Source organism: Podarcis gaigeae (genome assembly GCF_964106915.1).
Source record: "Podarcis gaigeae genome assembly, chromosome: 11".
Taxonomy (NCBI): Eukaryota; Metazoa; Chordata; class Lepidosauria; order Squamata; family Lacertidae; genus Podarcis; species Podarcis gaigeae.
This window is the reverse complement of record NC_139687.1, coordinates 41,110,106-41,136,512: the sequence shown is the minus strand read 5'-3', so window position 1 is coordinate 41,136,512 and position 26,407 is coordinate 41,110,106. Positions and strand designations below refer to the sequence as shown.

The following is a 26,407-nucleotide window of genomic DNA, read 5'->3' as shown; positions in this document are numbered from 1 at the left end:
GCGATTTTTGGCACTGCAGAAGTGAGTCCCCATGCCGCACTGCGCTGGTTTAGCACCGCATGCAGGGACTCGCCGAGGGGGAGCTTGGTTCAGAGGCAGCTCTTGGGCCAGTTAAACGACCTCCATGGGCGGCTCTAGGAGACCCATTGCCAATTTCTTGCTAAAACTACAGGAAGCAATATTTCATTTCATCAAAACTACAGTGGTACCTCAGGTTAAGTACTTAATTCGTTCCAGAGGTCCGTTCTTAACCTGAAACTGTTCTTAACCTGAAGCACCACTTTAGCTAATGGGGCCTCCTGCTGCCGCTGCACCGCCACTGCATGATTTCTGTTCTCATCCTGAAGCAAAGTTCTTAACCCGAGGTACTATTTCTGGGTTATTGGAGTCTGTAACCCAAAGTGTATGTAACCTGAAGCGTATGTAACCCAGTACCACTGTATGTACCACTGTATGTTGTTATTGTTGTTGTCATTTGAGCCCATTCAGGGGATAAACAGCAGAATATTATGCATAAATATGGGGGGGGGGCAGCCCCAGGATGAAATTACCCACCCAGGGATCATGGAGGGAAAGGAAGATAACAAAGGCATCCCTGTTCATACTATCAACAATGGGCCAGAAGTTTGCCCCCATAGGAGGAATTAAGGAGCAGGAAGGTAACCAAGGAGGTTCAAGATGACCGCCATGTTTGATTCCCACCCTGCTCTTCAACAAGTTTCTTATAAAAACTAGATGGCAGGCACCATCTTAAGAGGGAGTCTCTGCTTCCTGTCATATAGGACAGATGGCTCTTCTAAGATGCACATAGATCATCTAAAAACAAGGAAACTGACCTTCCTGTTTCAGAACAACTGTTTCACTAACTGATGAATTAACTAAAGCCCATAAAGGTAAAGGTAAAGGTACCCCTGCCCGTACGGGCCAGTCTTGACAGACTCTGGGGTTGTGCGCCCATCTCACTTAAGAGGCCAGGGGCCAGCGCTGTCCGGAGACACTTCTGGGTCACGTGGCCAGCGTGACAAAGCTGCATCTGGCGAGCCAGAGCTGCACACGGAAACGCCGTTTACCTTCCCGCTGGTAAGCGGTCCCTATTTATCTACTTGCACCCGAGGGTGCTTTCGAACTGCTAGGTTGGCAGGCGCTGGGACCAAGCAGCAGGAGCGCACCCCGCCGCAGGGATTCGAACCGCCGACCTTTCGATCGGCAAGTCCTAGGCACTGAGGCTTTAACCCACAGCGCCACCTGCATCCTACTAAAGCCCATACAATCAAACAATTAAGACTGCCTCCCCAAATGTGGTGCCATTCTAATGTTGCTGAACTGCAACCCCCATCATACTTATTGACCTTTGGGATGATGCAAGTCCAACTACATCTGGCGGGCACCAGGTTTGGAAGGGCCAAACTAAGGCTTCTTGAACTGGAATGGCAACGCCTACTGTCTTCCTGTGAAAAAAGTACAAGCCACAACCCAGCGAATTTGCCGAGTGTTCAATTAAGCTTGACAGGAGGAATGATGTTCTTTTCCCATCACAACTGGTATGTATGTTATTTATAACTGGTGAATGGTTCAGACTATATTTCTAGCCTCCACCCTTTGCCAAAGAAGTCTTCCTGAAGTGCAAGCGAGTCTTGCCTGAGAATCTGACCCTGGCAAAGGGACAAAGCCAGACAGAGAGGGCAGCCAACTGCAACCTATGCTAATGAGCCAGGCAGAGGTTATGCCAGCTTGAATTAAGGATTAAGACAGATGCAATGCAGAACATGCATCTTGGGGGTATAAAGAATGTGCTCCAGATCTTTCTTTGGAAAATCATGTTGAGTTTTCTGTGGTGAGATGTGAACCCTGGCATCCTCTGAGAATAGCTACTGCAGATGAATGGCCCCACAGTGGGTTTTCTGGGCACCCAGAATGAGACTGGGGCTGAGGAATTGGAACAGCAGGACCATGGGAAGCCAGCAGGAGGCTAGCTCAAGTTGATGAGGTCACTCTTGGGGGAACCTGAAACACGGAAGGTATCAGGCAAGCCAGTGCTATTGTACTAGAAAAAACAGTGCTGGGACTCACCTTGAACACCTCCTTTTTTCTCTTACGATGGCACCCTCCCGAGAGGAGCCAGAACTGAGTTCTGGAGAGTTCTGGCTGGGGGGAAAAACGGTTTGAAGTGCACCTTACAAGACTGGCAAGGTTGGGCAACTGCCAGAACTCCCTGACCAGCAAAGGAAGGGCCTGCCAAAGCAATGGGGCTGCCATCCTCACTTTCCCTAGAACAGCTAAGGTCAGAAGATATGCGAGAGAATGCTCCGTTTGTACACCTCAGTTCTCCGAATTTGCGGAGCCCTAGAGGAAGTGCCTAACCCTAGAGCCGTATTTTAATTAACTGTTTGTTTGTTTTTGTTTGTTTGTTTGTTTTCTATTACTTTTATTGTAATTCATATTTGGTGTTAGCCGCCCTGAGCTGGGGAGGGCGGGGGTATAAATAAAATTATTATTATTATTATTATTATTATTATTATTATTATTATTATTATTATTAGAAAACATCGTTATAGAATACAAAATATTAAAAACAAACTAGCTAAAATACATTAAGACACCAGCAATTAAAATCCAGTTTGTCCTGACAGCAGCCCAGTGATCAGCATCCTCTGCACCTTAGCTTACAAAGGTCTGTCTGAAGAGAAAGGTCTTAGTCAGCCAGTGGAAAGAAAACAAAGGAGGAGCTTTAGAGGGAATGCCACAAATTGAGAGCAGCCACAGAAAAGGCTCAGTTTCGTGTCACCAACAACTGTGCTACTGATGTGATGCGACTGAGAGAAGGTGCTCACCTGAGGACCTTAGTACCTGGGCAGGTTTGTATAGGGACATATGATCATTCAGGTAGCCTACCTGTGCCCCTCCAGATCCTGCTTGATCCCCATCAGCTCCAGTATGGCCAATGGTCAAGGGGAACGAGAGCAGTACAGTCATACCTCATGTTGCGCCCGCTTCAGGTTACATTTTTCAAGTTGCATCCCGCAGCAACCCGGAAGTATCGGAACGCTTGCTTCCGGGTTTCACCGCTTGTGCATGTGCAGAAGCACTAAATTGTGCCATGCACATGCGCAGACGCAGCGCTTCTGGATGCAAAGGCTTCGAGTTGCAGACGTGCCTCCGGGATGAATTACGCCCACAACTTGAGGTTCCACTGTAGTTCAACAAGGAACAACTTGTGATCCCTAGCCCCGTAAGTCTTCCAAATTCCTGGAGCAGAGAATGGAGGGTTTGAGAAAGGCAGGTGGGAAAAGTCTACACAGAAGTGCTGTGGGGGAAGATTTCAAAACTGATAATCTTGCAAGAATGCACCAAGGAAATCTGTCAGGAAGTCCAATTCCACAGCACCCACCGTTTCCCCACTGCCTGCAGCATCTTGAAAAAAAGTTGTGTGTGAATGAGAGTTACGTGTGTGTGGTAGACATGATTCAATAAACTGAGGCTGACCTCAGTGGTACGCAGGCTACAGGAAAGGGAGCTCAGTGCCAGGGACATGCCTCTTGCACTTTTAAAAAGGCAGAACGCCAATCAGTTGGTGAGGGGGCCACAGTTCAAGTTTATGTACTTTGAGTACATAAAGCAGGTACAAGTATTTGCAAAGGAACAAAGCTTAGCGGATGACCTTGGGGCAGTCACTGTTTCTCATCTTGACCTGGCTTGTTGTGAGAATGCGCGAGTGGGGAAGAGAATTGCATACCATGCACTCCACCTTGAGCTTGCTAGAGGAAGGACAGGCTAAAAAATATAAAATAATCCCATGTACCAATAGCAAGCCCATTCGCTGAGAGGATTCTTACGTAGTCCTAAGTGGGAGAGAGGTATCAGAAGGTTCAGGAGAGCGCCATGATTTACAGTAGGTGTGTGTACCTCCTTCTGCAAAAAATAAAGGAAGGCTGCCCAATGAGGACTGAGCTGCTTAGTGAATGCTGACTGACCTTTGTCCGGTGGAGGCAGGGAAGAAATCTGTTGATCAATACATACACAAATACACGCAGCAGCAGCTGCATGTAACCTAATATCCTATTTATTAGGATCAATTAACAGCCACAGAATAGATGTTTATAGAATAAATTCAACTTGTAAAACACACTGAGCTTTAACAAAAGATCCTCAGCCAGCTTAATTGCAACATTGAGCTTTTTATTAGAAATGCAAACTATCTCACGCAGAAATGTTGCCAGTTAGGCTGCTGGTGTGAAGCAAGAACTCCATCAAAGAAAAAGAAGAAAAGCTTCCGCCCCTACTTGATCATTTCCCTTATTACCTGACTGCTTCTGTGCCAGCCCTTTGCCAAACTGGTACCCTTCAGATTGGCAAAGGCTGCTCCATGTCAATCTGACACAAACATCAACGCTTAATTATGACCCTATTCACTTGCCAGAGGAGAGATAATCCATCTGTTATCCTGGCTCTTCAGCAGATGACATCATTGGTTGTCAGGAGCAAGTCAGCAGTAAATTACCCCAAGCCAGTTGGCGTTAACTCTTTAGTAACAATAACAGGAGCTGCACAGGAGTGCCAGGCCTAATGAGCACAACACTCATCCCTGGCAGGTCTTGCCCCCATGAAGCAGTTGCTGAGACTGAAGGTACCCGCCTCCCCACAGCTGCCTAAGCCGTCTCCTCTCCAGGGTTTCCCCCCAGCAATCTGAGACTGCGCCTGCATGAAGCTAACTTCTCCTCCACCCTCTTCATCCCTCTCCTGGTTCTGGGAGACCAATGGGGTAGGGAGATGGTTGCAGCAGGAGGGGAAGACTCCCTGGTTTCTTCACCAGCTAGACTCATCTCTGCCACTTTGCATCTGGCCTCTCCTGCTTCAGCTTCTGCCTCTGATTCTGGTCTTCTCTCTGCCACAGACTCTCCTAGCTCACTAAGCCCTTCAGCTTCTGACACCTGCTCTTCCCAAGTCTTCTCTCTCTGAGCCATCATCCTTCATACCCTCCAACATTTCTCCAATGAAAATAGGGACGTTCCATTCCATAATGATAATTTTTTCTATTTATACCTCACACATCTTACTGGATTGCCCCAACCACTCTGGACAGCTTCCAACATATAACAACAACAACAACATTAAACAATAAAAAAACAACTTCCCTATACAGGATTGCCTTCAGACAGCTCGGCGGTTGGATAATTCTGTACCTTACAACATTTCTTCAATGAAAATAGGGACATCCTAAGGAAAAGTGGGACATTCTGGGATCAAATCAGAAACCGGGATGGCTTCTCTAAATCAGGGATGTCCCTGGAAAATAGGGACATTTGGAGAGTCCGATTCTTTAGGGGTCCCCCAGCTGGTTCATCCCACCATTCCTCTGTGTCTAACCAGTCCATGACATTGGTATTGCTTGGGTCCGGGGGGCAGATCCTGGATCTGTGTTACCCTACATTTCCCTTTCACTATGCCTGTTTGTCCACTGAGAGTTGTGAACACTGGAGTGTGTTCTTTCTCGATGCTGGAGCATTGAGAGACCTTTGGACCAAGGGGCAGGCAGAACAAGGCTGTGGCCAGATGTACCTCCAGGATGAGCTTCAGTTACCAGCCTTTCAAGTGAAACTTGAACCTGCTCTCTGGTGGTTCATACAGTAAAAGACGGCTGGCAACAGCATGAACGGATGGATGTGTTTTTGAAAGAGAGATCTGATCACAGCATGCTCCATTTGGCTAACGCAACAGAGGAAGTAAATGCACCATCTGTGTCATATTAAATAACACGCCCGCACATCAACAATTAGCAATATTTTGCCATATTTCGATTTGACGAATGTCAGTAATAAACCCACTGAGCCCAGTCTTCCCTCCTCTGACAATAATTTATTTTAAAAAAGCAAGTAGATTTCAAGGACAGTCCAGTTCTACTGGAATAATTTTTTTTTACTGTGATGGGTAGTATAGATTGGGTAGGCTTTCACCCCTCCCTTTGGGCGCATCTATTAGCGTCAGGAATGAATAGTTACATGGGTGGGAATTTTCCAAGCAATAAGCCCCCAGATCCAAAAACTGGTTGAGAAAAGGAAAGCCTGAAGTTCCCAGCCCAGACTCCATCAGGAACTAATGTCAAGGGAAGATAGAAAAGGTAATCCATATTAGTTTACAGCAGAGAGGGGCAACATTTGCCTCTCCCCGCCCCCCGGAGATGTTATTGGACTTCAATTTGCATCATGCAAGTAAGTTGGCTTGAAGGTTTTGTATGAGGGACCCTGCCATCATGCACATGATGCGTATAGTTTGCCACTATACAGCATTTATTCATTTTCATAAAATGTATACACCACTTGATTGTAGAAAACCCCCTCAAATTGGTTTACGAAGAGAATAAAACAATAAATACTTACTGATAAAACTTATCAGTAAAAATAGTTAAAAGAAACTATTTAAAATATTCAAAAAATCAGCAATAAGAATAAAACACACAACAGCATTCTACGTATCTAAACAAAAATGTTTTTAGCAGGTGCCAAAAGATTATAGTGAAGGCACCTTCCTGATATCAATAATCAGGGAATTTGAAAGTGTAGGTGCTGCCAGACTAGAAGTTTGGTTCATTTCAAATGATCTCCGTGTTTGCAACATATGCAGCTTCTGGATCAGCACATCAGAGTGGAGACTTTGCTAGGAGTCTGCAAAGTTGCTTATTCCATATTATTATGTTTGTTATCACTAGTAATACCAAGCTATGTGCAAAAACCAACAAAGGTCCGTACAAAGGTCCGTATAGTTAAAGCCATGGTTTTCCCAGTAGTGATGTATAGAAGTGAGAGCTGGACCATAAAGAAGGCTGATCGCCAAAGAATTGATGCTTTTGAATTATGGTGCTGGAGGGGACTCTTGAGAGTCCCATGGACTGCAAGAAGATCAAACCGATCCATTCTTAAGGAAATCAGCCCTGAGTGCTCACTGGAAGGACAGATTGTGAAGACTCCCTGGAAAAGACCCTGATGTTGGGAAAGATGGAGGGCACAAGGAGAAGGGGACGACAGAGGACAAGATGGTTGGACAGTGTTCTCGAAGCTACCAACATGAGTTTGACCAAACTGCGGGAGGCAGTGGAATACAGGAGTGCCTGGCGTGCTCTGGGTCCATGGGGTCACGAAGAGTTGGACATGACTAAACGACTAAACAACAAATGTGCAAAAACCACTCAAAGCATGTCACATTTCTTATCTCAGCCAGCTCCACCACCTGCAGGGAAGAAATGTATTATGAGCCTCATATTACAGACAAAACAGCGGAGGATTGAGGCTACCCACTGATTTATGCCTAAATTGAGATTTTAAAGAGTTACTCTGAGCTCATGCTCTTAACCAATGCACTACACAAACTCTTGAGTCTTTATTTAGCTAAACAGCTGCATTATACATCTGGAACTAGGGAGTGGGCATTTTTAATATATATGCTGCTTTAATCAACCAAGAATAGTACCTACAAGTTCAAATAGTTGTTCTTCAATGCAGACACTTCCTGGTCACTGCTGCTTTGTTGAGAAAGGCAGCAATTTAAATGCAAGTACTGTGCACCTCTCGAAAATAGCTACTAATGACTTCTATCTGTACTGTATACCAGCAGCTGGGAAGCACCAGTGCAATCTCAGTCACGTTTACTCAGAAGAAAGTCCCACTAGTTTCTATTGAGCTTACTCCCAGGCAAGTGGATACAGGATTGGAGCCTTAATGATTTTGGTCACTTTCACAGTGACCAGTGCTAACCAAACATTAAAAAGCACCCCAGTTGACTCAGTTTTCCACTTTTATCCACGCAGCCCCTAGAAATTATGTTACAGTACATGCTGAACTCGTGTCAACATGTTTACCTAATGTATTGGGTATCAGGTCTGATGTTTGCTCTATTTATAGCAGCCTTGTTATTGAAGTGAAAGTCATAAACAGAGCTTTCACATTTAAAACAAAAAAATATTTGAAGGTAGGAGGGAAAAGTGAAAAGAAAAAATCACAATCAGCATTTATTTCTCTAAAGCAAGTTTGTACTTTGCACTTTGTATGGTTCCTATCCATTCTGAAAGACACTCAAATGTCCTACAAGAGAGCACCAGAGTTTCATTATGTTATACCAACCTATTCTTTTAGGGATCAGATCCAACAAACATTTTAGAGCTCTTCCTTGATGTTCTTTATCCACACTAGCCACTGAACCTAACAGCAGGTGTAGATAAAAATATGTTAGATAAAAACGCCCCATTCCCACACTACATTCCTGCCAGTGGCGTAGCGTGGGGGGTGCAGGGGGGGCTGGCCACACCGGGCGCAACATCTGGGGGTTAGGGTTAGGGGGCACAAATCCACGGGTCAGGGGGCGCAAATCCACGGGTTAGGGGGCACAAATTACTTGCCTTGCCCCGGGTGCTGACAACCCACGCTATGCCACTGATTAATGCCACATTCCCACATTACTTATCTTTATCCCCCCCCCCCCCCAGTAAGAGAGACACAGCTGGCTGTCCATGAAACACACAATACTTTTTTAAAAAGGCCTTTTAAAGTCCTTCTGCCAATCAAACATTTCCTCCTATTTCAAACAACAATGCATTTGCCAAAGGTCTGCTACCCATTTCTGGAGGTGCAGCAAAGTTTATGGATGGTCCCTGAGTAGAGATATTGCGCTGGAAAGAGGTGATTACATTTCTTAGCCATCACAGCTCAGAGGAAAATTAATTGAAATGACACTTGCATTTTTGTAACATCGAGGCAAACTGCCTTGCAGCAAGGGATTGTTTTCTTCAGGTTTCAAATATTCCAGACACTTGCCAATACAACCAAGGATCCTTCTAGGGGGTGAGCACAATTATAATTAAAGCAAAGCAGTTTCCAAGGAGGTGGAGGGAAGTAGAAAACATTGAAGTCTGAATCAGAGCTATCATGCTCAAATGGCTTACTGGGTCAAGCCGCTCACCAGGTACATACACAAGGCTCTACAATCGTCATTTTGCACCAAACTCCTCTGCGCTCGTTGTGATGAGGAAAGGCACCAGCAATGTGACTGCTGCCAAACTACACTTTGCTTACCCAAATCCTTTCACCCACAAAACTGTCAGCCTCCCTCACCGGAGCCTCACCTACGCCCCTCAGCTGAACTCCTCTTCAACTGAGCCTCCTTCTCACAAGCCACTGCTGGACCACCAAAATCCTCTCACATGCCAGAGGCCACTAGCACTTTCAACTGCGTCCAAAAAGTGTCAAGAGATGGCACTTTATCTACATACCTTGAGGTTTCCATTGCTAATTTAAATGGAATAGAGGAGACATATCTAGACATAAGCCAGGACACAGGTGGCGCTGTAGGTTAAACCACAGAGTCGAGGGCTTGCCGATCAGAAGGTCGGGGGTTCGAATCCCTGCGATGAGGTGAGCTCCCGTTGTTCGGTCCCTGCTCCTGCCAACCTAGCAGTTCGAAAGCATGTGCAAGTAGATAAATAGGTACTGCTCCGGCGGGAAGGTAAACAGCGTTTCCATGCGCTGCTCTGGTTCGCCAGAAGCGTCTTGGTCATGCCACATGACCCGGAAGCTGTACATCGGCTTCCTCGGCCAATAAAGCGAGATGAGCGCCGCAACCCCAGAGTTGGCCATGAGTGGACCTAATGGTCAGGGGTCCCTTTACCTTTATCTGGACATAAGAAAGTGCCCAAAAGGAATCAGACCATTGGCTCCCTCTAGCTCACACTGACAGGCAGCAGCTCTCTAGGGGCAGACTGAAGACATTTCCAGACTACCTGGAGATGCTTTGCACCTGTATGCAAAGCAGGTGCTGCTCAACTGAGCTATGACCTTTCTCCCAGGTATGGAGGTATAATAATCAGCAGTGTAGTAGGAGAGGAATGCAAGGGAGCACAGTTCTGAAACCTATTTGATTATACCCAGTCCCTTTAAAAAAAAAATGTTTAGGAGTACTCTCATTGTGATTCGAGAAAATCACCATTTTATAGTTCAAATCGGGAAAAATAAATACAGTAAATGGACAAAAGTACAAAGATTCATGTTTAGAGGTATGGTACCCCTGCGTCCCCCCAGAAGAAAGCACTGATTATACACAAGTGCGTAAAGTTGCAATCCTGCACCACAAGCCTATCTATGAATGCTTAAAGGTAAAGGTAAAGGGACCCCTAACCATTAGGTCCAGTGCTTACTTGGCTGTTATTAGGAGTATGTTATTAGCAAGAAAAAGTAAATCCAAGGTTTTTGAACACCATAAACAGACTATGTGATGCAAGAACTGGGTGTCACTGCTAAAGAAATTTCAAGATGAACATTATTATGCAGCAAAGATCCGCCTGCTCCTTAAGAACTGGAAAATTTGCAACACAATTTTGTTTTCCACAAATGCACAAAGTTATTTATACTTTCCTGCCCTAGTTTGGATTCCACCTCTCACAGGGATTCCCTCCTCCCCTTCCCCCTTCCTGGTTTGTACAATTATAGCTTGCTGTGAAATGTGAATTGGGAAAATTGTGGTTTTCACTCACTAGGAATAAATTAACTGTAAAGCATAAAACTAGGAACCATAGTTTGAATGTGGTTTGCAAAGCATGGTTTGGAAACAATCTTGGTTAGCCCTCATTATAGTTTCCCCATTTGAATGCCACAGCAAACTATGGTTACACAAACCGGGAAAGGGAAGGGGGAGGATCCCTGTCTGAGAGGGGATGAGACAGTGCCTGAGCCAACGAAATATTCCCAATCAGGAACCGTGTAGTCTGAACTGAGTATTTGTCTTGTTTTCTTTCATTGGAAATGCAATATAAATAGAGTACTTGTTTCTGTAAATAGTTTTTTGTGCTTATCTTTGCATACATACAGATTCTCTCCCTCTGACTGTGAAGTTTTCACATATTCTGTTTTAAGTGCAATTCTGATACCTATACCTTAGTACCACAGCTGGCACAAAGCGGATTGTTTCCATACAAATTCTTCAAGAAATCACAACAATAAGCAATAAGCGATGGAGTAATGATGGAAAAAGCAACCTGTAATTTAAATAACATAAGGTCTGCAATATGAAAATATGTACTAATTAGGTATTAGTTAAACTTAGAAATGAAACAGCGCTACTGAAACAAACCAAAGGCTTGCCTGATCCATAGTAGGCAAACAGAAGTCTACATACCCTCCAACATTTCTCCAATGAAAGCAGGGACATCCTATTCCATAATAATTATAATTTTGTTATTTATACCCTGCCTATCTGACTGGGTTGCCCCAGCCACTCTGGGTGGCTTCCAACATACAAAAGCATAATAAAACATTAAACATTTTTTTAAAAAACTTTTCTATACAAGGCTGCCTTCAGATGTCTTCCCAAGGTTGTATAGTTACTTATCTCTTTGGCTCGTGGGTCACATAACTCCATAACCTCCAACATATTTCCGATGAAAATAGGGACATCCTACCATACCCTCCAATATTTCTTTGATAATAGGGGTGTTCTGAGGAAAAGCAGGACATTCTGGTATCAAATCAGAAACTGGAACAACTTCTGCAAATCCAGGGCCATCCCTGGAAAAAAGGGAGACTTGGCCGGTCTGAGTCTATGGAATGAGAAACCCATGAGAATGAAATGAGCCCTCTGGAGGGGGTCTTCTAGAAACTCTCAAGGATATGACCACTATCAGTTGGGAAATGAATTAAGGCCACCACTGCCACTGCTCCAAAGATAGTGTTTTCTATTGATTGGGAGACTCTTTGAGAACAAGGAAATATAGAAATTTCTAAATTCTAGCACTTTAAAAAAAAAGCTGCCTGACAAGAACCTTTTAGCTTTCAGATTGCTAATGGCAGTTGAGTCCATAGAGAGGGGGCAAAGGACCAAAATTAATCTGAAGCAGGCAGATTGTTTAAGTCCATTAGTTACATCTGTGGCTCAGAGCAGCTGGAAAATGGATTGTTAAGATGCCAGAAGAAAACAGCCCTCCCTCCAAAAAAGGAACTTGGAGGAGAAGGAGTGAACATGAATTGGCCTGCTCAGTTTACAGTAAGCATCCTGGGAGGGAAGAGTATGATTGGAGGGGGATTTGCTGTAAGGTTCAAAGCTCCTTCCCTCCACTTCAAAACAAATAATCCTGTCTCCAGAACTAGCCCTCGTAAAGCATTCTCTATACGAGTTAACAAAACACAAGGCATTGTGGTGATGGTAACTATGCTTTTCACTGTTCTAAAACATGCATCTTAAAAAAGCAGAGACATCACCTTGCCAACAAAGGTCCGTATAGTTAAAGCTATGGTTTTCCCAGTAGTGATGTATGGAAGTGAGAGCTGGACCATAAAGAAGGCTGATCGCCGAAGAATTGTTGCTTTTGAATTATGGCGCTGGAGGAGACTCTTCAGAGTCCCATGGACTGCAAGAAGAACAAACCTATCCATTCTTAAGGAAATCAGCCCTGAGTGCTCACTGGAAGGACAGATTGTGAAGCTGAGGCTCCAATACTTTGGCCACCTCATGAGAAGAGAAGACTCCCTGGAAAAGACCCTGATGTTGGGAAAGATGGAGGGCACAATGAGAAGGGGACGACAGAGGACGAGATGACTGGACAGTGTTCTTGAAGCTACCAACATGAGTTTGACCAAACTGCGGGAGGCAGTGGAAGACAGGAGTGTCTGGTGTGCTCTGGTCCATGGGGTCATGAAGAGTCGGACACAACTAAATGACTAAACAATAACAACAACAACAAAACACGCAGGGAGCCTCTAGAGGGGAGGAGGTGTGGTGTAGTGGTTAGAGTGTTGGATTTCACCCTGGGAGACCAGGGTTCAAATCCCCATCCAGCCATGAAACTCACTGAGTGGCCTTGGGCCTGCCACTGCCTCTCAGCCTAACCTCACACGGTTGTTATGAGGAAGGGGAGAACCTCATACGCCACCTCGAGTTCCTTGGAGAAAATGGTGGGATATAAATGAAATCAACAATAAATAAAAATAATACAAGATTAGGAGGCTACCCTCTTCACAACTCGTGGAGGTGATCAGCGGTACTGTGAGCGGGTGGAGCCTCCCACAGTTATCTCACCATAAAATGCTCACATTTGGGGCTGGCAGCCCTCTAATAAATACAAAGTTCAGCAGGCAATGACTTTGGAGGGCAGGGAGAGGAAATTCTTCTCCATCCCTCTCCCCCAAGGCCTGAATAGCGCTGGAAGGCTCCCTTTCCAGGCTGACTGGGGCCATGAGAAATAAACCCTTCTTTCAGAGTGGGGATGTGGGGATGCCCAGCAACATTTTGCTGCAATTCCCACTTTTTCAGTATGAGAACAAGACCAGTATCTCTTGTCATTGAGTTTAGCAAGGCTTTTATGCATTGTAAGATGCAAGGCTTGATGCTCTTTTGCTTACTCTCGAATCTCTTTTCAAGTAACAGAATACCCCAGAGCAAAAGTGGAAAGTAGATCAGCTCCGAAAGCCAACTATTGTGATATGTTAATTTTTAGAAGTTTATTGATACTGACACTGCCATTAGATATTTCAGTGACGTGGAGAGAACTGTGAGTTGACGAAGGCAATGTTCTTGGGTTACAGGGAAGCAAAATATTCTGCCACAGATCTCAAAACATATCCCAAAGGATGAATGAAAGAAAAGAGTCTACAAAATTATATAAAAGTTCCAGTTCCTGCATCTCATTTTCAGCCATGAAGTACACTTAATAATTTGTCTATTTGCAGTTAATGAAATACAGTTATAGTGGTACCTCGAGTTAAGTACTTAATTCATTCTGGAGGTCCGTTCTTAACCTGAAACTGTTCTTAACCTGAAGCACTACTTTAGCTAATGGGGCCTCCTGCTGCTGCTGCTGCGCCACCGGAACACAATTTCTGTTCTCATCCTGAAGCAAAGTTCTTAACCTGAAGCACTATTTCTGGGTTAGCAGAGTCTGTAACCTGAAGCATATGTAACCTGAAGCGTATGTAACCCGAGGTACCACTGTATCTCTAAATGCTGCACTATGTCCACACCCTGCTCAAGCAACAGCTTGGGTAAAGTCTAAAAAAACAAACAAACACCCAAATGCACTTGATAGACTGTGTTACATTCAAGGACGAAATTCAAATTTGAATACGAATGGTGATTTAACACTGTAATCTCTGGAGAGGGGAAAGAATGAATTGGTCCAGATGGCATCTTCTATCTCTGCCTGCCTCCTTACCTAGCTAACCATATTCTGCATTTTCTTCAACTAGTCCAAGGAAATGAAGGTGTGTCTCTCCCCAGCCTGCTTTATTCTCATGACAACCCTGTGAGGTAGGCTAGGCTGAGAAACTAAAACCGGCTCAAGATTCACCCAGTGAGCTTCATGGCCAAATGGGTATTGACCCTCAATCATACGCCAACTACACTACACTACGCTGGCTTTGCAATTTCTCAATAGTTGCATTAATGAATATACAATCTGACCTGAGTCCAGGGATCCTGGCATGCAGCACCAGGGCGCATGCTTGCTGCTACATGCCAGGTTTTTCTAGCCAGTCAGCACTCCTGGGTAGCTCTCTTTCCCCTCAACCCTGCCATCCAAACAACTGAGTGATGCTGTCACAGCTAAAAGCACCAAACAAACTGACAAGCTGTAATCCAGCAATGAGAAATCTGCACAGATTTGGGTGATGTTTGCTTTTTACTTTTTTTCTTTCTGTAAAGAACCCATTTCGATAAGTGCTTTCCATATTGCATATTATTCCTGGACTGGGATAAATACAGTGGTACCTCGGGATAAATACTTAATTCATTCCGGAGGTCCGTTCTTAAACTGATACTGTTCTTAACCTGAGACGCCACTTTAGCTAATGGGGCCTCCTGCTGCCGCTGCCTGATTTCTGTTCTCATCCTGAAGCAAAGTTCTTAACCCGAGGTACGATTTCTGGGTTAGCGGAGTCCGTAACCTGAGGCGTATGTGACCTGAAGCATATGTAACCTGAAGTGTCTGTAACCCAAGGTACCACTGTATTCAGGATTTTTCTGCATCTAAACACACATCAGCCAGCATATTTTCTGAAAACAAATCATTTTCATAAAAGTGAAAAGCCTATCTGACAGTGTAGAAAAAAGGGAGGGGGGAGAAGCACCCTACTCTTTCATACCTGCAATAAACAAGAACTGATATTATATGTATTTAATTTGAATTTGTTTTGCTAAATCATGGAAGAACAATAAGCCAAGGAAAAAGTAATTATGTATTAATACTTTTCTTTCGTCAAATAGGTTGTATTACAAAATTATAACATGCATTCATTTGGCTAATGTGTCTGGTCACAAGTAATACAAACATCTGACAGGTAAATTATCCATTTCCAACTATGAACATAATGTTATAAATGGTTTTGGAACTGACTTTCATTATTATTATTTTGTACTTGAGTTTAGTGGTACGTGAGCTGCGTTTGTGTAATAATATTTATAATGTGTGCTTTTTGGGTGGTGGTGGGGAAATCATTTGCAGGAAAGTTAAAAACCTGCCTGATGCTGAGAAAAAAAACAGCAGCCCAACAGTGCAACCCAATATATAACTTCTTCTGAGTTCAGTGGGTGCCCCTCCCAGGTAAAGGATTGAAACTTACATGCTTCATGGTATTGTCAAAACAAGAAAGGGCTATACGCATGCAAATTAAATAAAAAAAAAGGATAGGTAAGTAAAAAAGAAAGAAAGTTGTGTTATGCGAATGTTTCCACACACAAAAATGTGCTTCCTACAGGATTAGATGGAATTAAACCAACAAAGCAGACTGGAAAACTATCATCAATAAGCGTCTCAACAAATACCCATTAATGACACATTTTGCTATTTGGGTTCCCACCCACATGCTAAAGAAAGGCTGTAGTGCATTTTCTTTTGTTTTCTTTCACTTGCAGAACACAGGCAAAGAAAGGAATATTACTGTCCAACGTGAAAGTGCACAGTGCAATCCTAATCATGTCTACTATATGGTAGGCTCATGTCCTATAGGATTCCATGGGGCTTACTCCCAAGTAAGTGGAATTAGGACTTATGCACTTACTTGGAAGTAAGACACATTGCTTTCCTCAGGATAACTGTAACCAGTGCTTTTTTTTTTAATTAAAAAAATGTTTAGGGGTACTCTCATTTTGACTCAAGAAAATCACCATTTTATAGTTCAAATTGGGAAAAATAAATACAGTAAATGGACAAAAATATAAAGATTCACAATCTTCAGGGGTATGCATACCCCCAGAAAAAAGCACTGACTGTAACCCGACAAACTTCAAAATCAATCCCAGTCTCAGAAGCATCAAATTCAGTTGCTACTAAACAGCATTTAACACAGATCACTAAATAACCAAATTCAGCAATTAGCCAGCTTCCATTTAAATGCATTTGTTTTTTTGCTTTGAAATGTTCATGCAGGTCTTCCCCATTCTAAGTTGTTAATTCAAGTGCGATACATTTATGTCAGAGTAATCTCCTAAACTTTTAATCTGCTCGTTTAGAAGGCTAGCATTCAAAGGCTAGCATGCAAAAGACGTACCGAGTGAAATGCTTACTATGAGTGCAACTGAAATTTGATCAGAAATCCCCATTTCGCTACGCGCTGCGGGCCTGAGACAAAACTATAGATAGACGGGACTGTCAACAACATCAACCCACAGCAGGCAAGTTCAGATACCTGTACGACTTCAAGAAAAGAAACTTCTTCTTGTTGTTCCTTGGAGGGGCAGCTATTCCCAGTGCTTCCCAGACAAAGGCCATTTACAGGATGCAAACAATCCCCGGCTAATGTGCAGAGAGACCCGGCCACAGAGCTGGAGGTGCGTCACACTAATGAGAAAATTACTTGTAGCTCTCTGACGAAATGCCTTTCCTTGGGCTGTGCTTTCGGCAGTGCTGAGAGCATGGACAAGTTGGAAAGGATAACCAGGATTTCCTGCAGCGTGACACTTGCCCTGAGCAAGAACACTGGCTGCATTCAGGGACCTTATCTCATTACTGAAGGGAGAAACTCTCCTAGTAAAGCTGTTTATAAATATAGCACCGATTAGGAGAGAGCAAGTGGCGTGTTGCTGAGAAGTTACACAGAGCGCAGGAGCAAAGCACCGATGTAGCTAACAGTCCCTTTCTTCCTTACCATACACTTACACGGCCCCCATTTTCTTTCAATAACATATGAATGTGTTCAGGGTGAAATCAAGCAAAGGCGAAAAACATGCAGTGAGTATCCAGTTGGCATCTAGGCAAATATTGTTAGTATTTATTCATTACATTAAAAGAAAACCCCACACTTCCTCCAAGAAAGCAGAATGGTACGTATGGTCCCTCTCCCCATTTTATCTTTACAACAACCTTCTGAGGGAGGGGGGGTCAGTTTGAGAGATAACAACTGGCCTAAGGTCACCATGCATCAAACTTCGTGGCTGAATATGATATGAACCCCATTCTCCCAAGCCTAACACTCTAATTCAGGGTTTCCCAAACTTGGGTCGCCAGCTGTTTTTGGACTACAACTCCCATCATCCCTAGCTAGCAGGACAAGGGGTCAAGGATGATAGGAATTGTAGTCCAAAACAGCTGGAGACCCCAAGTCTGGGAAACAGTGCTGTCTAATTCAATCTCTCTCAGCCTTGGGTCCTTAGATGTTGTTGAACTACAACTCCCATCAATCCTAACCAGCATGACCAGCTGTTCTCCAACTGGAGCGCTCGCAGGCCAGTGTTTCCCGGTTGTCAGTGTTTATACTACATTATTTTAGATTTGCCTTGAGACAGTCTTTAAACCTCTTTTGTTGACCACCAGCATTACACTTTCCATTTTTAAGTTCGTAGAGTAGTTGATTTGGAAGACATCCACACAACATGACCAGTCCAACGAAGTTGATGTTGAAGAATCCTTGCTTCTTCCAGTGATCTTTGCTTCTTCCAGCCCGACCAAGGATCTGACTCAGAATGGCATCTTCCTGTGTGAGTGTACACCTCTCCTCAAAATATTATTTTGTATGGCCAATGGAGCTGCTTCACACCATCAGCCCAATGGCCCCCACCACATGTAAATGATTTTTAGTTGGTAAACATAGGAACCAACTGCTTCTCTCTCCACCTTAATTCTGGCTCCCCTCTCCATTTTCAAAGAGGCACTCGTTGTACGTAAGGAAGCAGCTCCTGTTCCAATGGGGCATGATGATTTGTGAGGCATCAGCCGTTCCAGAGAGTGTCTCCGACATGTAGATTATTTTCAGCCCTTTTGGCAGCTTTTTCATCCAGAATCCTTTGTGCCTTTCTCTGATTACAGTGGATGACTTTGACAACTCCACTCAGCTTACTGCAAAGCTAGATACAAGAAACACTCTCCTTTTGCAAGTGATGGGGCTCTGGGATGCTTAAACCCAGTTCTTAAAGGCCCAGAGCGCAGTTTTAGACACAAGTCATGGTGGGTTGGAATCAGACTGCAAAACAGTGAATTAGAGGGAGCACTGTAGAGGCACAGAGCTAAATAAGGAACTGATGTTATAGTCATTTGCCTTTAAAAAAAAAAGTGTTGCAGAGTAGGCCATTAAAAGTAATTGCACTTTGAGGATTAAAATTTAGAAGTCCAAAATTGGCAACCAATTTTAACAGGAGAAAGGCCATAGCTCAGTGGCAGAACACATGTTTGGCATGCAAAAGATTCCAAGTTTAATCCCTCGTTAAATCGATACCTGTCATGTCTAGTTAAAAGAACCAGGCAGAAGGGGATGGGAAAGATCCCTGTCTGAGACCCTGAAAAGCCACTGACACTGGGTGACAGCATCAAAGGGACTCAGCTGATCGGAACTGACATCGAGGCACCCTCAGTTGCGCTAGGGAGTTCCGGGGGGGGGGGGGGGCCATGCAGCTGGTCTCTGTAGGAGTCACTGTCAGGAAGTCCTGCTTGCAAATGAAGAATTCACTGGGAGCTCAATTTACGCTCCTGATTGTTCCATGCCCTTACCTGGCCAACACCTGAGGTCACATGTGATGCCAGACATGGACCAGGTGGGTGTGGTTTGAGGAAAACAGCCTTGTGAGCCACTGAGGTTTTCACGTTTGAAGTTTTACTGTAGCTTTATAATTTGTTGGAAGTCGCTCAGAGTGGCTGGGGCAACCCAATCAGATGGGCGGGGTATATGATGTTGTCATCATCATCATCATCATCATCAGTATACCTGAAGGAGCGTCTCCACCCCCATTCTTTAGCCCAGACACTGAGGTCCAGCTCCGAGGGCCTTCTGGTGGTTCCCTCACTGCGAGAAGTTAAGCTGCCGGGAACCAGGCAGAGGGCCTTCTCGGTAGTGGCGCCCGCCCTGTGGAACGCCCTCCCTTCAGATGTCAAGGAAATAAACAACTATCTGACTTTAAGAAGACATCTGAAGGCAACCCTGTTTAGGAAAGTTTTTAATGCTTGATGTTTTATCGTGTTTTTAATATTCTGTTGGGAAACCCAGCCACATAGGTGGGGTATGTATGTATGTATGTATGTATGTATGCATGTATAAATAAATAAATATTACTACTACTACTACCAGTTACAGATAGGTAGCCGTGTTGGTCTGCCATAGTCGAAACAAAAAAAAATTCCTTCCAGTAGCACCTTAAAGACTAACTAAGTCAGTTCTTGGTATGAGCTTTCGTGTGCATGCACACTTCTTCAGATACACATCTGAAGAAGTGTGCATGCACACGAAAGCTCATACCAAGAACTGACTTAGTTGGTCTTTAAGGTGCTACTGGAAGGAATTTTTTTTTGTTTTTACTACTACTACCATCGTCCCTATTTTCATTGGAGAAATGAAATACTATTGGAGGGTATGGGCCTGGCGGTCGGAGGTTTCACCACCCCTGATCCAGAGGGAAGCAAACTCCACACAATTCCATATTTGAATGCAGCCACAATTACCACTCGAAATATTCAAGGACACACAACAAACAGGCCAGTTTAAATGGACCACAGCCCTAGTCATGGAACTGAGTCTCCTGAACTCTTACCAGACCACACCTTCAAGCACCAAGATGGAGAAACTGCTGGAGGAATACGCTTCCTCTTAAAACAGGACTTAAACCCTTGTTCTCCTCAGCATACCTGCCCTATGTTCTGTGGTAAATCATGCACTGCCAATAATGAGCTTCTCCTTGAGTAACGCATCTCCACACACCAGAGCTAAGCACCTGGAATTTGGAGGTGGAGCAAGGTGATTCCTTTTCTTCTTTTGAATAAAACTCAATTGTATTTTAAGTTGTTATATAACATTTCGCTGCTGCACAGGTGCTAAACAATGGTGCTTCTTTTTGTTTTCTAGAGACACTATTTACCTCCCAAGTCTCACAATATTAATTTCACTAATTTACATATTATCATAAAACTAAAACTAAACAGAATGAATACCAAACCAATATGAACAAAAGATTTTGCATTCAAGCCACAGTGGCTATATAATTACTATGTCAGCTATCACGACACCAATTTGCAATATATATTTGTTTTCAAAATTAATTTAGCAAGCCTCGCTAAACAATGCAAACCTTGAAAGCATCAAACAAAGTTAATTTCAATTTTTTATACCACGGCAACTGTTTCCCTTCCTGTTCCAACGTGTGCTTAAATCAATTAGCACAACAAATCTCAATGTGGTGGAAGGAAAATAAAAACCTATTACCATTAAGATTATGGCCAAATAAATGTAAACCCTTTGTCTGGAATTATTTTATTTATTTATTTAAGAGTTTTTATCAATTGGTTAATATTTTGAAAATGGTGCACATTTTTTTTTAAAAAAAATATCATTAAAATTCAGTCTCAAAACATTAAAACAGGCATATAAAGGATACCAAAGAGTTAAAACACAAAGTAAGGGGTTCACACACATAAAATAGTCCATTCTTTTGGAGGAAGGAAAGCCTGGGCTAGCAATCAAAGACAGTATGCAAAAAAAGATGCACCAAGTGAACTGCTTTGGAGTGCAACTGAAATTTGATATGAAATCCCCCATTTCACTACGTGCTACAGGCCTGAGATGTAACTTTGCAAGATGTCTGAAGCCCAGGTTCAAACAACATGCTAAGACAAATCATGGCTTAGCTCAGTGCAGTAGAGTAGCAAAATGAGCCTACAAGTTCACATGAGGCCATGACGGTCTTGCTTTGCATGATATGCATACCAGGCCAGCAAGTGGTGCAAAGTCACCCGGTGAGCTTCTTGTTTGAGTGGAAATTTAAACCTGAGTCTCCCAATTCCTACTCTAACCACTACAAAACACTGGCCTTCGCGTATACCCAAGACATACACATCTCCCCACAAACCCATGAAGACATGCAGCTGGAATGGCCGATCTACACACAGAGTCTCACAACAACTTCATAAACAAGCTTTATCACTGTTGCTCACTCCTGATGGTTGACAATGTTTGCTTCACGTGACATTAGCAGGCAAGCAGCATCTTTTGGCAAATGTGAGAAAGAGGGCACAACTGCTGCTCTCCATCCTATTAATGGCTCCTCAAGACAAAGCTGTTTTTTCCTCTCTGTTTTTAGCTGATGGTGATCATCCAAGGACAATCCGCATCTCAAAAAACACAGAGGAAGCCTAATTTTAGTTCAGATGGAATAGAAGAGCCTTAGCAAATGATGAGCAGGCACCTTGACGTGTTTCAGGATAAAACTTTCAAAGTGGTCTTGGTCCAAGAGGGTAAGCTACAGGAGAGCAAATATTTCCTGTAACACTTTATCTGTTGTTTTCCAGGAGGCTTCAAATACAAACACAGAATCGCTCTACAACAGATTTCCTCCAATGTGCCCTTCTAAGATGGTTTGGAGTACAACACCGATCAGTCTCAAGCAGCATGACCACTGCAGTCCAAAAGACTGTGAGGGCACTAGGCTGGGGGAGGCTGTTCTGAACTCATAAAAGCTACATCCATAAAATTGTTCCAAGGATTATTACAGGTTGCACACAGCTGGCCTCAGCTTGGCTCATAGAACTGATTCTCTGATGTGTAACATGCAGAGAAATTGAAAGAAACTTAAATTGACAGATTTGTCCATCCCTTTGCCAGGCAATTAAGGGAGTTCCTGTCTGATAATTGAGGTAGGAGATAGACTGAAATGTTATTTACTGAAGTTCTCACCCTGGGCCAGCAGGGGGATACTGTAGATAGTTCAGGTCCACATATGCAAATAAGGGATCGAAAGTAACGTTCAGTGATTGGATAGTTACAGAAAATGGTTACGGTTGCATTCTAGTGGAGCTCTATATAACCAGGCTGGCTGAACCCTTCAGTTCAGTTCTGTTCTGGCCTGTGAATAAACAAGAGCTGTTTAAAGAATCGCTGTGTCATCTGATATGTTCACCCACAACTTAACATGAAATAGATGTGAGCTATCCATTTCAGCCAAGAAAAACTGGAGCTGCTTTGCCATCAAAAATCGTGATCAAAAAATGTAAAACAGGGTGAAAGTTGTTAAGATCTAAAAGGAGGGATTTCAAACCAGTCTCTTTAAGAACCACCAGAACTCACCTTCTTCCACCTCCTGAGATCCAGTTTACTAATTCTGATTTAACAAACCAGGATGGGCCAAGATCATTAAGTACAAATGGTGTATCTCACAAATCCAAGAATCTAGCCCACCTTCGTAGGCGGGGCAAACTGAAAATATCCATCAAGGATTGAATAGAGGAAGCCCCAGTAACCACAAGGACCAATTCTAAAGCACACACACCTACCTGAGAGATTTTTATCCAAATAGTTCATTACTTTGCATACATCCTAACTCCCAATATGACCCTCTAAGCATTCAAGATATGTATATTTAGTCACATAGAAAATGGAGCAGAATATGCTGTCCTACCTGTTTGTTGCAACCAATGAAATAAATGTTTTTGAACTTACCTGAAAAGAAAAAGAAGTTTGTTATTGTTTTAGAACCAAAAACAGTTGTTCTACAGCGCATAACAGAGCAGACTTTGCTGATGCAGTTTAGTCAGCAGATTATAAACTGAGATCTCATCAGACAGCAGGGCCACTTAACCACTGTGTACGTCAAAACATTTTTCCCCCAAATCAACCAATCAGCTACAGCTAAAAATATAAAGAATTCCATTTGTATGGTTTACTCAATAGCTGGGACTGATGCAAGCTAACTTGATGAAATCAGTAAGTATCTCACACAGACCAAATGCATAAAGTATAAATGAATATTAACAAGTCCACTTTGTAATATAAATATCTATCTAAATGAACTTATTTTTATCACATTTGCTGATGCCACAAATCTCAAGAAAGGCAACCATATTTAATTATTCAGATATCAGAAACCCTCTTGTTACTGTGAAATGGCATAAAACAAAATTCAATACATTAAAACTCTGTCCAGACCCCATAACCAAATGAACACCAGTGAAGGCCAAAAACTAATCAAACCAGAATATAGCACTGTTGAAATAAGCTTTAGCCCACCCTTTGCCCAGCCTCCCTGGGGAGGGAGTAACTAGAGTAGAGCCATTGAGAATGACCCCCTGCATCCCTTTGTGGTCTGAAGGCAGGACAGGTTTCAACCTGCTGCATGGAGGACAAGTTGGCAATCTCTAACCTTTTAAATGTTTTACTTGTTTTCATGTATTATTTACCACTTTCAAAGCAGAAAAACAATTTATGTATATTACAAACATCCATCTAAGAGTCCATCTAGTGTTTTTAGGATCAAAACGGGCACCATGAATGGTGTTTAGAAGACATCAGAGCTGCAATTAGAAAATGAAAAATAAAATATCGGGATATTCCGCTAAGACCCATCGTTCAGCCCAGACACTGAGGTCCAGCACCGAGGGCCTTTTGGCGGTTCCCTTACTGAGAGAAGCCAAGTTACAGGGAATCAGGCAGAGGGCCTTCTTGGTAGTGGCACCCACCCTGTGGAACGCCCTCCCATCAGATGTCAAGGAAATAAACAACTATCTGACTTTTAGAAGACATCTGAAGGCAGCCCTGTTTAGGGAAGCTTCTAATGTCTGATGTTTTACTGTATTTTTAATATTTTGTTGGAAGCCACCCAGAGTGGCTGGGGAAACCCAGCCAGATGGGCGGGATATAAATAATAAATTATGAGGATGACGGTGAGGATGATGCAAAGTCAGATCACTGATCCACCCAATCCAGCAACACCTATACAGCTTTCCAGGGTTTTCCATTCACAGCCCTACCTGAGGATGCCAGGGACTGAACATGAGACCTTTTGAAGGTGCCCTTCCCCTGTACATGAGTTTGAAGAAGATACAAAAGGGAATATCAGCCTGGAGAACTGATGAGTGTAATAAAGGAATGCTTTTTGGTAGCGGACTATAACAGGGATGGCCAACAAGGTTCTCTCCATACCTCATTGGACCCCATTTCCCACCATCCCTGTGAACTGGCAATGCTGGCTGAGGCCAAGGGTAGCTGGGGGTTCAACAACAACTGCTGAGCACCACATTGGCTACCCTGTACTAGTATTAGGGAGATCTGGGTTGAAAATGCCACTAAGCCATGGAGAGTGTTGTGTGGCCTTGAGCCAGTCACTCTCACCCAGCCCAATGCATCTCACATGGTTGTTGTGAAGGGTAAAAGGGTGGGGTGGAGAAGCACATGTGCTGGTTCCGTTCGAGGAAAGGTAAAGAAATAAATGAATAGCACAGGAGTACTTCCACCAAAATCAAATTATTTGTACAGTATTCAAAATATCATTGCAAGAAACAACCAATCTGAAATTCAAATATTGCAGTACTTGTATCTTTCATTATGCAGCAGATCCATCTATACCTTTCTTACATGTTACACCTAAATTGAGCATCTGCAATTTTGAAGGGAATTCCACTGGGTTAAGGTAGAGGCTGTAGATGAATTCCATTATCCAGTTGGAAAAAATGGAACTGAATATGTGCTGTACATTTTTCTACAACACATCCAGGGTTAAGTTTGCTGTGCAGCAGACAGCAGTCTTAACCACTAGATGTCTCTCTCTCTCTTGTGCAATGTGTTTTGTCTCGGTCGTAGAAATGAATGGAGATTCAATAGCTAAGCAATTTCCACGCAACCTGTAACAATCTGTGTGACCCACCAAGAAAGTGCTGCAATGACACTTTTTTGGTATTTGGTATTCCATCACACAATTTAATAAAAAAAGAAAAATAATACATAACAGAAATGAAACATTAAAGCATTATAAATTAAATCATTATACAATACCCAAAAAAGCAAAAGAAAAGCATAAACAAAATAAAATAAACCCACCAACCTGTTTAACTTTCCTCCACCGCTACTCACCATCTCTAGAATAAATTTTACCCTTATCATTGCATTCTCATTGTTTTTATTTTCTCTATATACATACATATGCCACTGATAATTTATTGTTTTGATGCATTTACATTCTTAATCTAAGCATATTAGCATGTCTTTTTCAGAGCAATATTTTGACATATAATCATCAAAGCATTGCCATTCGTTTTTTAGTTTTTTATTTGACTGCTGTCGTATGGATGCTCTTAATTTAGCCAATTTTAAATATTCTTTAATTTGAGAATCCATTCCTCCTTGGTAGGTAGTTCTTTAGCTTCCCATTTAGATGCTATTACTATCCTAGCCACGGTGGTCGCATATAAGCAAATTCTTTTTTCAATTTTGGTATTTCTTTTCCTAAAAAGCCCATAGGTAAGCCTCTGGTTTTTTCGTTAATGGGATTTTAAGCATTTTTTTCAACTCCTCATGTATTGCTCCCCAGAAGTACTTAACTGGGGTACACCTCCACCAAATATGCATTGTTGTACCAGCTTCCTTGTTGCTTTTCCAACAGAGGTTGGATTTCAGTTTATAGATTTTTGCTAATTTGACTGGTGTTAAATACCACCTGTAGAACATTTTGGTGAAATTTTCTTTTATTGTACTACAGGCAGTAAATCTTATATCTTCCTGCCAAAGTTTCTCCCATTGCTCTAAATATATTGTGTGGCTCACACCCATTAATCATTGTCTCTTTCACTTCCTCGTCAATCATATCCAAATCTAGCAAAAGGTTATGCATTTTAGATAGTAAATGTGAGAAAATGCATTCAAAACTATGTACTTAAATATTAACTCCAGGGCCGTTTTCAAAATATAAAATGTGCAGATTAAGGCAGAACAGTGTTGTGGATGTATGCATGCAAAACTGATGTGAAATGGAGCAGCTTCCCTAAGGATATAGAGGAAGAGGTGGTCCTTCACATACTTTCGACCCAGAGCACTATCAAGATCAGTAACTTAACTTGCGCCTAGAAACCAAGCAGTTACCAGTGCAGCTTTCAAGCATTTGTGGTCTATGATCCCCAGAATGAACTCCAGTTAGAAGCCTAACTACCGTATTCTGGACCAGCTACAGTTCTCAAATGCTTCTCAAAAACAGACCTAAC

General features: G+C 42.9%; 1 protein-coding gene across 9 annotated transcripts in view; it reads right to left on the bottom strand.

Annotated features, from left to right (window-relative positions):
- The window catches only part of PDE4D (phosphodiesterase 4D), a 611,966-nt gene that overhangs the window by 162,412 nt on the left and 423,147 nt on the right, over positions 1-26,407 (bottom strand). Inside the window, exon 1 of one of the 9 annotated variants that reach the window (XM_083703508.1) lies at positions 16,653-16,975. The exons of the other annotated variants lie outside the window; for them this stretch is intronic. Coding sequence (XP_083559634.1) covers positions 16,653-16,735 — 83 coding nt within the window. The 5' untranslated portion in view covers positions 16,736-16,975. Of the gene's footprint in view, positions 1-16,652; positions 16,976-26,407 lie in introns of those variants that run through there. 9 annotated transcript variants of the gene reach the window in all.